Raw genomic sequence first — 11,248 nt, 5'->3', positions numbered from 1 at the left:
AGAATGCTTTCGCTTTTAAATTGTACAGGTGTTTGTCGCCCTGTTTGCCTTGGGGGATAAAGGGTGGGATATAAATTAAATAAACAATAAATAAAATTATATCTCGAACCTGCATCAAACATTAGCCTGGGACAAGAGAGATCTGGGTTCAAATCCCCATTTGGACTGCTCTGTTTAATCTAATTTGCAGGGTTGTGAGGATGACGTGTTGACCATGAGCTACTTAGATGGGATAGAATATAATTTCCTCCCTTGCCTGCCTGTCTACATTATGAAAGGAATAGAAAGCCTTGTCTTGACCTATGCTGTCTGCAAAATGATCAGAGAGGTGAGTCGGTTTGAAATTGAACGTAAAAGCCACACCGCTTTTGCAATTTTTCCTCCCCATTTAGGAAAGTGATGGGACAAGATGCTCAAGATTCAATTTCATTTTTATTCTCCACTTTTATAATGAAAAATAATCTCTCAAACACAGAACATAAACTCCCTGGAGGGGTAGGGGGCAAGAAGAGGGAAAAGAACAAAACCCCTCGCATCCAAACTAAAGACACAAATTTCTAACCAAACTGTACAAAGTTAACCCCACCCCACAGTCATATTAAGTACAAAATGTACAACGTTTCCCAGTGGAGGAACATCAAAACCAGGACTCTGCCATTTTTCTTCTCTTAAGACTCCCACCCACCAAATCCCCACCCAACCCCCAAAATTCAAGCCTCTCAGGAACACAGTGTATTTCGATAGTAAGAGTTAACTCCTGAAGGCAGTTGTTTTTACATTCGTCAGGGAACTAGTCCTCATGAGGCTCCCGGATAAGCTGCTCAAAGGATGCATTCTATATGTACAGAACTATCACCACGTGCCTGTAACCCCATCAGAAAAAGAGGGTCAGCAGCCAATCCCCTCTCTGTCTGTTGCGAACAGTGTACATGTGTGTTTTTAAATGTTTTCTTGGACACGGAAGGCTGATGGGCAAACAACTGTTATTCCCCACCCTTTGCTCCCATGAAGGAATTGGCCACTTAAACCCAGGTTCTTAGTTGAGAATTGATAGTTATTTAAACGCAGGTGGTTGTGCTGCATTCAAATTCAAGAAGAGAGTGAAATGGTGGGTTATTGTTGTTGTCGTTTGCTTCTAACTGACAGGGCAATATATATATACATAAATAAATAAAAATTGGCATCATCAAGCGGTTCCCCCACACACTTTGTGCGAGGGGAAAGGACAATAGCAAGACAAAGAAACACATCAATTGCATTAAGGCGGAAAGGAATTAAGACACAGACGCGGTGCTTTCAAGACACCTTTACCCCATTTTACTTGGGCGCGCTGTGATTTGAAGAATTTGCACCAGAGTGATTGCGACCGAGTGTGTTTTAGCACCATGTGCAAAGGATTCTGTCTCCCTCCTCCCTCCTTAGGCAGAGAGAGCAGAGTGATCGCTCCCCACCTGCCCCACAGAGAGCCAAAGGTGGTTTGAAAGGTGGAAAGATATTTACAGTGTGGTGGGTAACCTGTGGCCTTCCCTTCAGATGCTGCTGGAATAGAGTACTACAAAGGAATACAGCCTGCTTACAAACAAACCTCCCCACCAGGTAAGGTGTAAAATCACAGGCTTAATTTCACTGTTGGTGAGCAGTCACGTCGCGGCACGGAATTACACACCTCAAGCCTGAAAAATTTTCTGTAAGTGCAACAAAAAAAGCTGAGCTATTTGGCAATGGGACATTTTCCTGGGCGGCGGCGGCAGAATTTAACTTTTGGGAATACCCCGAAGAAAGAGGAGCAATTTCTTGGGAAGAATTAAAATTTGAGTTTCTGCCCATGTTAAGTGGTGGTGATTGGATGCCCACCAAAAAATACAGCATGTAGAATGTAGGACTGGAAGCCTGTGAAGCGAGACGTTTTGGAATTACTTTTAGGAGAGGGGTAAGTTTTTGGACCTAGCACCTGTGATCTGGTTCTCTAAAAGAGATGATGAGCAGGAGGTGGTTGACATGTGTCTAGACTCTACCACCAGATAGCAGGTGGCAACATGATACCTGATCGATTGATATATATAAAATAAAAATAAAATAAAATCCCTGCACACAGATAACTAGAGTGTCAGTTCAAACTTCCCCAACTTGCTAGCTTTTTAAGTGCAGGGATTTACTTATTTGTTGCTCAGAGGTACAGTCACGTAACCCGTTCCAGCTAACGGGTTAGATTGTATGTTTGCAATCCAAACACAGTCCAAGTGATATAGCAAGCACCAATTTCATTTTTGAGTTTTGCAGCACAAGGCAGAATTCCTTAACCTGACCTACTTCAGTTTTTGGCTATATATAGAAGTTTTGAATGAAGATATCCACACGTCACAGATGCAGCGGGAGACAGACCTCTGAAGCCGCAAACAGTGGCCAGTTTCTACATCCCCTTGCCTCCCAGTTGTGGCATTTCTAGTACACCACGTTGAGAGCAAATTTCTCAAAAATCCAACTCAGATACACCCAGCGAACACCCTGGCCGTCGAGAGCCGGAGTGTATATCAGTGACATCAGAACGTCTTGTTACAGTAGAAGTGGTGCCTGTACGTGAGGCAAAAATGGAGCTACGATACTGGATACTGACTTAAAAAAAACAAAACCCCCACAATCCACCAATCCGCAAAACATTGCAAACAAGTACAAACAGATACGATGGCAGCACCAATAAATGAACTGCAGCTGAGTGGCAAGTGGTTAAGGAACCAGGGTGAAAAAGAACACCACAGAGCAACTGAGTTTATGTGCTGGTTCTCCCTCTCCTTCTCTCACTAGAGAGAGGGGGAAACTGAGAGAAAGTCTTGTTAGGGATAACGAGGCCAACGAAGCAACGAAACGGCATGGAACTATCAGAGACCAAAACGGCATGTTTCCCAGTCCTTTTGCAAACAAGACGTCAGCAACGCTAACGTTTCATCATTAAACAAGGGGAGGAAGAAAGTCCCTTGGCCAGCATCTTTGAGCTCATCCCGATAAACCGGTTCAAAAAAAGGTGCAAAGTAACTGGAGAAGCCCAGCACTGGCTGAAACAGCCCCACCATCGCCCAGCATGGGTCACAAAAGTTCCCTAAAAAGAGAAAGTGTTCTGCTTCTAGGCAAGGTCAGCGGCGATGGATTGGGGGTATGTGTGTTCTCTTGCGATCAGCAGTTTGCGGCTGGCCAGGAGGCAGATATGACGACGGAAGGGCTGCACAGTGGTTGGGTCCTCCTCGTCCTAGAATCGCCACCCCCCCTTCTCTCTCTTTGGAAGGAGTGTGGCGACACTTTGGGAGAGGACAAAGAGGAAGTGGCGGTGGTGGTTTGGCCATCAGTCCCCAGGAACGTGGCTCAGCGCAGGTTTTGGTAGAGGTAGGCTGACGTGAAGATGGCGTTGACGGTCAGGCTCACGGCAAGGAGACCTCGGAGCGCTGAGTTGCCAAAACGGCCTGATTGGAAAAGAAAGGAGACCGGAGAAGGAAGAGGATTAGCAGTGTGAACCAACCAGCCTGCTCATGATTATCTGTGACAGGCCCTTCTTCCAGGTGCCCCCCCTCCACAGGAGGACGGCAACAAAAGAGCAGGGACTTATCGGTGGTGGCACCCTGCTTGTGGAATGTTTTCCCCAGGGAGGCTCGCCTGGCGCCATTGTTACATTAATGAGGTGCCAGGCAAAAACGTTCCTTTCTAACCAGGTCTTTGACTTTTAACGATGGCTTTTCTTTTCTTTTTTCTGAGGGGGGGGGGGAAGGGATGTTTTAATGTAGTTTATTTTTTAAAATAAAATATTTGCTTCTTTTTTATGCTGGTTTTTTTTTTGCATGTCTGTTTTTGTTTTTATCTATTATCTAGGTAATGTTTTTCAATTGCTTTCATATTTTAATTATTATTAATTATATTTTAGACACTTTCTTGCCATGGCAAACCATGTTTTAAGCAAAAAAAACCACAACCAAAACCCTGCGCAACACTCACCCCTCCAGCCTGTTAGTTCCTCCCCTTTCGTCGTGGTGTCCACCACGCAGCTCGACGAGTGCGATGAGTTCTCCCCTTTCTTGACGGTGCCGTCGCTGCAGATGCTCCCAGCTTCCGTTATGGCTCTCATATCTTAAAAAAGGAGGACAATTAATAGTATTATTTATATGCATCCCATCTTGTTGCCCCAGCCACACTGGGCAGCTCCTAACAGAATATTAAAAACATAATAAAAATATTTAAAAAACAATAAAACATCAAACATTAAAAACTTCCCTAAACAGGGCTGCCTTCAGATGTCCCCTAAAAGATAGTCTGATGGGAGGGTGTTCCACAGGGTGGGCACCACTACTGAGAAGGCCCTCTGCCTGGTTTCTCTGTAACTTCACTTCCCGCAGTGAGGGAACCGCCAGAAGGCCCTCGGAGCTGGACCTCAGTGTCTGGGCTGAACGATGCGGGTGGAGACGCTCCTTCAGGTATGAAGGGCCGAGGCTGTTTAGGACCTCTTTTTCTATATAAGAGTGGCATGCTGGATCACACCAGATCAGAAGCATTGCGGAGGCAGAGCCAGCGGCGGAGGAAGGCTCTTGGGCACCTGGGGCGACGTGCCCAGGGGTGGGGAGGGGCGAACCACTCATAGGGGTGGGGCACACAGTGCCAAGAGGGACGGCATGGGGCACGCCACAGTGCCCATAAGGACAGGCACCCAGTGGGGCCTCAGCCACCCTATAGCTGGGGGAGAGGCAGTGGGCAGACAGCATGGAGCTTGTGGGCGCTGAGACGCCCGCATGCACGCTGCAGGCCCCGCGTTGATGAGTGCCGCCCGCCATTTTGTCACCTCCCATCAGGATGAAACCCAGAGCGAATTGCACCCCCGCACCCCCCTTTGTACATCCTTGGGTAGAGCACAGCCACCCTGATAGCTTTTTCCTCCAGGCATTTGTCTAATCCTCTTTTAAAGCTGCCCATGGGCTGAGGGCATTAGCATTTCTGAATGGCAGTGGCTGGAAACCTCTTGCGCTCAGGGCCTGATTGTGGGATCTGGGTGGCCGCTGTGAGAACAGGATGCTGGACTTAGATGGGACCCCCCTGGCCTGGTCCAGCAGGCTCTTCCTCTGCTGAAAAACGAACAGAGTTGGCTGGAACCAGCGGCACTTTGCCAATAGCTCCAAGGAGTTTTACTCTATGCCAGTTTTACCCAAGGCACCAGGGTACTGTTGTGCTCAGGCCCTGCCCGCACCTGGTTGGCCACTGTGTGACCAGGATGCTGGACTAGGCGGGCCTTTGGCCTGATCTGGCACTGCCAGCCCCTCACGGCAGCCACTGTTGAACTCTAGCCCAATGGTTCCCACTAATTTGACTCTGAATTGATTTTAGAATCAATTGATTTTAGAATGTATTTCAATTAAATGATTATGATTTTATGTAAACTGTGTTATTTTTACTGTTGTTAGCCACTCTGAGCCCACATTCGGCTGGGGAGGGCGGGATATAAATAAATTTACAGTGGTACCTCAGGTTACATATGCTTCAGGTTACATACTCTTCAGGTTACAGACTCTGCTAACCCAGAAATAGTGCTTCACTATTTGCTTCAGGATGAGAACAGAAATTGTGCGCGGCGGCAGCAGGAGGTCCCATTAGCTAAAATGGTGCTTCAGGTTAAGAACAGTTTCAGGTTAAGAACAGACCTCCAGAACGAATTAAGTACTTAACCCAAGGTATCACATTATTATTATTATTATTATTATTATTATTATTATTATTATTGGACTGCTCGGGTTTCCAGGCACAGCCACCGGAGCCTTAACTAGGATAAACTGCAACCTTGGCACAGCCGATTCAAGTCCCACCTCCCGGACGGGTACGTACCATGCAGTCCCCGCTCACTTAGGTTCCTTTTCGGAAAGGAGGGCAGCTCCGTGGTGAAAACGTTGCTCTCTGAGTGGGCCAGGTCCTCCTGCTGCTGGGCCTCGCTGTGGGCCGAGAACAGCATCAGCCGCTGGCCCTTCAGGTTGAGCCGGGCAGGGCTGATGAGGGGTCGTCGGTAACGCAGGGAGCCAGAGCTGGAAGCCACGGAGCCGGCCACGGACGGTGCCGGCGAAGGCACAGGAGAGGAGACGCAGCTCCCCGAGAGGAGGGAAAAATATTCTGAGAGGGAAAATGGGAGTAAGAAACAGAGAGAGAGGGAGGGAGGAACAGCGCTTCAGTATATGTAGAAATCAGGAAGTGGGGATTTTGGCTGCGTATGCGCCAAACTGGTTTTTAAAAAAATATGTTTATATATAGTGAAGTCATAAAAATATATATTGAAGTGGCTTACATTAAAAAGATGAAAACCATGCATGAAGCAATTAAAAGCAAATTCGAGAGCAAAGAAGTTAAAAGCAAGCAGCGATAAACCACTGTGGAAGGACACCTGAAGCAGGTTCCCTTCCCCTGAAAAGAAAGAAACCCTGGGAACTGCAGTTTGTTAAATGGTGCTGGGAATTGTAGCTCTGCAAGCAGTAAACCACAGTTCCCAAGTTTCATTAGGTGAAGCTGTGTGCTTTGAATGTAATGGTGTGTATGCAGCCTTTATTTATGATATTATTATCAGTAGTAGTAAATCTAGATAGATGCCCTTTAATAATTATTCCCTGTGTGGCTTACAACAAAACAGTATCAAGGGTAATGTAATATATAATAAATTAGAATCAGCAACAGACATCAAGGACAGATCAAAAAGGAACTTTTGTTGTAACCCACCCTGGGACCCTGCTGCTATAATTTTTTAAAAGGGTTTTAAATTCTGAATTTTAAAATTGTTGCAACCTGCGCTAGGATTTGCTAGTGAAACGTGGGTAATAAATTTAATCATAAATGATAATAATACATTATAAGCTGATTTAAAGCACATTAAAGTGTAATTCTGGTCACATCTACATTGCACCTTGAAAGCACATGACTTCCCCCAAAGAATCTTGGGAACTGTAGTTTGTTAAGGGTGCTAACCCTGCAAGGGGGAAGTGTGGTTCCCAGGATTTTTCGGGATGGGGTGGAAATGGTGCTGCTAGTAATAGAAGTCTTGGCACCCTTCAGCCACGCTGCTCATAATGTTTTTCTGTGTGTGTTATCTGAAGATGCGATTGCAAAACCGGTTTAGAACCAGTGCAGATCTGTTCCTTGGGTGACGCCTGCATGGATTACTTTGTATCCAAGGTGGTGAAGAGAACCAGACAGGGTTCAGAAGGGTGACAGACAGGTCACCGGTGTGAGCAAGCTACTGCGACCTGCCTAATTTGGAAACGCTGGTGCAATTTAGGACCACAAAGGTGTTTCTCTCTCTTTTGTGCGTGTGCTTTGTTCAAAAAAGAGAATGGTATCTCTGCTCTTTCTGGAACCTCCTGGCAAGTTCCAGCACCCCAGAACAATGCCTGGGCTCTTCTCACCTGATGTAGGAGACTCTTTGGAGTGAGAGGTCTGGGATGGTGGCCGGCTTCCGCTGAAGAGGTAGCCAGAATCTAAAAAAATAAAAATGAACTCAAATTACATGCAGCGACAGCAATCACCAACGACATAGGAGAATGCTAAATGAATGATAAGTGTCAAATAATGCATTTCTGAGGGTCTGGAGGCCCAAGGCTGTAGTGAGAATTATGTTGTTGTTGTTTAGTCGTTTAGTCGTGTCCGACTCTTCGTGACCCCATGGACCAGAGCACGCCAGGCACTCCTGTCTTCCACTGCCTCCCACAGTTTGGTCAGACTCATGTTGGTAACTTCGAGAACACTATCCAACCATCTCGTCCTCTGTCGTCCCCTTCTCCTTGTCGTCCCTTCTCTTTCCCAACATCAGGGTCTTTTCCAGGGAGTCTTCTCTTCTCATGAGGTGGCCAAAGTATTGAAGCATCAGCTTCACGATCTGTCCTTCCAGTGAGCACTCAGGGCTGATTTCCTTAAGAATGGAAAGGTTTGATCTTCTTGCAGTCCATGGGACTCTCAAGAGTCTCCTCCAACACCATAATTCAAAAGCATCAATTCTTCGGCGATCAGCCTTCTTTATGGTCCAGCTTTCACTTCCATACATCACTACTGGGAAAACCTTAGCTTTAACTATACGGACCTTTGTGGGCAAAGTGATGTCTCTGCTTTTTAAGATGCTGTCTAGGTGAGAATTATACCCTATGCTAAAATAATAAGGAAGCTGCTTTGTAATTCAAGTTACTTCCATGGTCCACCTTGCTCAATATTGTCTACACCGACGGGCAGCAACTCTCTGGGATTTCAGGGAGGGTTCTCTCCAGGTCCAAGGGATTGAATCTGCAGCCTTTTGCATGCATACCAGGTACCCTTCCCACTGGCCTATGCCCGTAGCTGTCAACTTTTCCCTTTTCTTGCGAGGAATCCTTTTCAGAATAAGGGAATTTCCCTTAAAAAAAGGGAAATGTTGACAGCTATGCCATTGCCCCTTCCCACTAAAGGAAAGTAAGAGTCCTTATAGGGCTGGCTCAAAAGCCCATCTAAGTCTAGGATCCCATCTCCCGCATGGCCAGAAAGCCCCAAATCAGGGTAGGAAGGCACCTGACACTTTGTCTCCCCAGTTCCTAGTGCTGAGATAGACTGCGCCTGAAAATGGAAGCTCAACTTAGATGGCATTGCTGTTCTGCAGACCCCACCCAAAGAAGTTGGGGCTTTCCAGACAGGAATGAGATGACCGTACCGATTTTCTCCAGAGAGGCTTTCTGCAGAGGGTGGTTGTGCAGTTTAAATATATATACATATTGAAAGAAGATGTTGTGTCAAGCCAGGAGGAAGAAAGTTAAACAGAGCAGCCACGAAAAGGAATGCCATCAAACCACCGTTTTCCAAAAAGCATTGGGAGCGCCTCTCATTCCGCATCCCTCTTGCATTTCTCCCTCGGTCCACCCCCAGCTCCCTCCTACCATCTTTCTCCTAAATCCCTTTTGCTCAAAGGATCCTTCTGTTTTCCTTCTCCGACTCGCAGCCCTGAAGCTTGTCCCAAGATGCCAGGAAAACGTCACAGGATTACAGGATGGTAGATTTGGAAGGGACCATGCGGATCACCTTGGTCCAACCCCTTGCAATGCAGGAACCACAGCTAAAGAGCATGTCGAAGGTGCCCATCCCTTTATGGATCTGCATCTGTACTGTCTTGCACTGAGCAGATGTCTTCTGACACACGTCTGCAGCTGGATCAGTCCTGTGGCAACAAGGCCTCCATAGTCAGTTATCACTTGGCCTAACTGGCCTTACACAGAGCAGTAAGTTATCACTTAGCTAGCAGGGCAAGTTCAAGGTGCTGGTGCACAAACCCCTTATACAGCTCAGGACCAGGATACCCAAAAGATCCTCTCACTCCTTTAGAGTGGTAGCTCGGGTTAAGTACTTAATTTATTCCGGAGGTCCGTTCTTAACCTGAAACTGTTCTTAACCTGAAGCACCACTTTAGCTAATGGGGCCTCCTGCTGCCGCTGCGCCACTGAAGCATGATTTCTGTTCTCATCCTGAAGCAAAGTTCTTAACCTGAGGCACTATTTCTGGGTTAGCGGAGTTTGTAACCTGAAGCGTATGTAACCCGAGGTACCACTGTATATGCCTAGCCGATGACAGAACTCTGCAGGGGAGGGCGTCCTGAAGATACCACCTTATGAGGAGTCCTGTTCTGCACAAAGCAGGAAGCAGGCCTTTAGTGTGGAGGCTGCTGCCGTCTGGAATCCTCTCCCCTTGAATATTAGGCAGGTGCCATCTCTTGGCCCCTATGAAAAACCTTCCTCTTCTTCCAGCAAGGTTTTTAAGGTGGAAAATCTTTCCCGGTTTGCATCTGTCTTGGAACTGCTTTTAAAGATTTTTTTTGCAATGTTTTACTCATTTTTGAAGCTGTTAATGATCTGCGAGGGCCGCCTTGGGCTCGACTTCCATTGCTGGAAAAGTGGGGTGCAAGTGCGAAATCAAATAAAAAAATGCTTTGGCTTGTGGCTATTGCCTCGCCTCTTTTATGATCTTACCGGTTCGGGCCAGAGAAGGGATAGTGCCCAGGGAGAGGGCCCGGTTCAGCCTTCCAGGGAGAGAGGAAGAGGAAGTCCGGCGCGGTGAGCGGAAGAGTGTCTGGCTGGTCAGTGGAAGCATGCTGGGAGGAGTCGGGATGAAGATGGAGGGAGAAGAAGGAGGCGACGGAAAGCCAAGATCAACGCCGTACGGAAACGGAGAGAAACCATCCCCAGAGAGGTACCTGCGGACGAGAGACCCAAAAGGGCAATTCACTTGGTAGGCTCAGCCCACTGCAAAACCATTTTCACAGAGCAGTTTAGCACACAGTTGAAATTATTGCCATTTCAGTGTATTATCAGTCCACAGAGACAGTACAGTGGTACCTCTGGATGCGAACAGGATCTGTTCCGGAGCCCCATTCACATCCTGAAGCGAACGTAAGACGCGTCTGCGGGTTGCGTTTTGCTGCTTCTGTGCATGACGTCATTTTGAGCGTCTGCGCATGTGCAAGCGGCAAAACCCGGAAGTAACGCGCAACCCGAAAATATTTAAGCTGAAACGTATTCATCCTGAGGTATGACTGTATTCTGAAGAACTAGGGTCATAATCCAACAAAGGTATCCTCGGCGCAGGTTCAATGAAACTGATGAACTGAAGTCAGCTATGCCTACTGACTTCATTGGGTCTACTCTTGAGTAAGGAAACACTCACAGCTTACTATTTAAAGCCGTATGGCACCACTTTGAACAGCCGTGGCTTCCCCCCAAAAGAATCCTGGGAGCTGTAGTTTGTTAAGGGTGCTGAGAGGTGTTAGGATATACTGCAATCCCCTGCCCAGAGTTACAGTTCCCAGAGCTCCCTGGGATTGAGTGTGAAGCCACTTTGTGGTGGGGGAATAAGGGGTCTCACTTACCAACTCTCAGCACACACAACTAACGGTAGCTCCCATAATTCTTTGGGAGAAGCCAGAACTGTTTAAAGTGGTAACATGATGCTTTAAAATGTATGGTCTGAACACAGTATAGGTGGAGCATAGCCTACAAGTCCATCAGCGACAATGGAAGCTTCAGGATACAACCCTAGTTATTGTAGTTCTACAGAGTAATAGAAGTCAGACCAGACACTCATGCAGAGACACAACAGGGAGCCTCCTTTCTGGGTGTTGCTTTCAGCTCCTAGGACCCTTTAATCCAAGGGTGGAGAGCCTGTGACGCTGGGGCTGATGTCCTTTAGATGGTTTTCACCACAATCATTAAGTCTTTTAATCGCAAAGGGTTTCAAA

General features: G+C 47.0%; 1 protein-coding gene across 3 annotated transcripts in view; it reads right to left on the bottom strand.

Annotated features, from left to right (window-relative positions):
• Window positions 1-413: 413 nt before the first annotated feature.
• The window catches only part of TMEM201 (transmembrane protein 201), a 44,450-nt gene continuing 33,615 nt past the window's right edge, over window positions 414-11,248 (bottom strand). For all 3 annotated transcript variants that reach the window (XM_077931383.1, XM_028740727.2, XM_028740728.2), the window contains 5 exons: window positions 9,984-10,207; window positions 7,410-7,481; window positions 5,851-6,129; window positions 3,979-4,110; window positions 414-3,452 (listed from right to left, as the gene is read on the bottom strand). In XM_077931383.1, the coding sequence (XP_077787509.1) occupies window positions 3,355-3,452; window positions 3,979-4,110; window positions 5,851-6,129; window positions 7,410-7,481; window positions 9,984-10,207 (805 nt within the window). In that variant the 3' untranslated portion in view covers window positions 414-3,354. The remainder of the gene's footprint in view (window positions 3,453-3,978; window positions 4,111-5,850; window positions 6,130-7,409; window positions 7,482-9,983; window positions 10,208-11,248) is intronic.

This window comes from Podarcis muralis, chromosome 7, assembly GCF_964188315.1.
Source record: "Podarcis muralis chromosome 7, rPodMur119.hap1.1, whole genome shotgun sequence".
Lineage (NCBI taxonomy): Eukaryota > Metazoa > Chordata > Lepidosauria > Squamata > Lacertidae > Podarcis > Podarcis muralis.
This window is presented reverse-complemented; position numbering and strand designations above follow the sequence as displayed.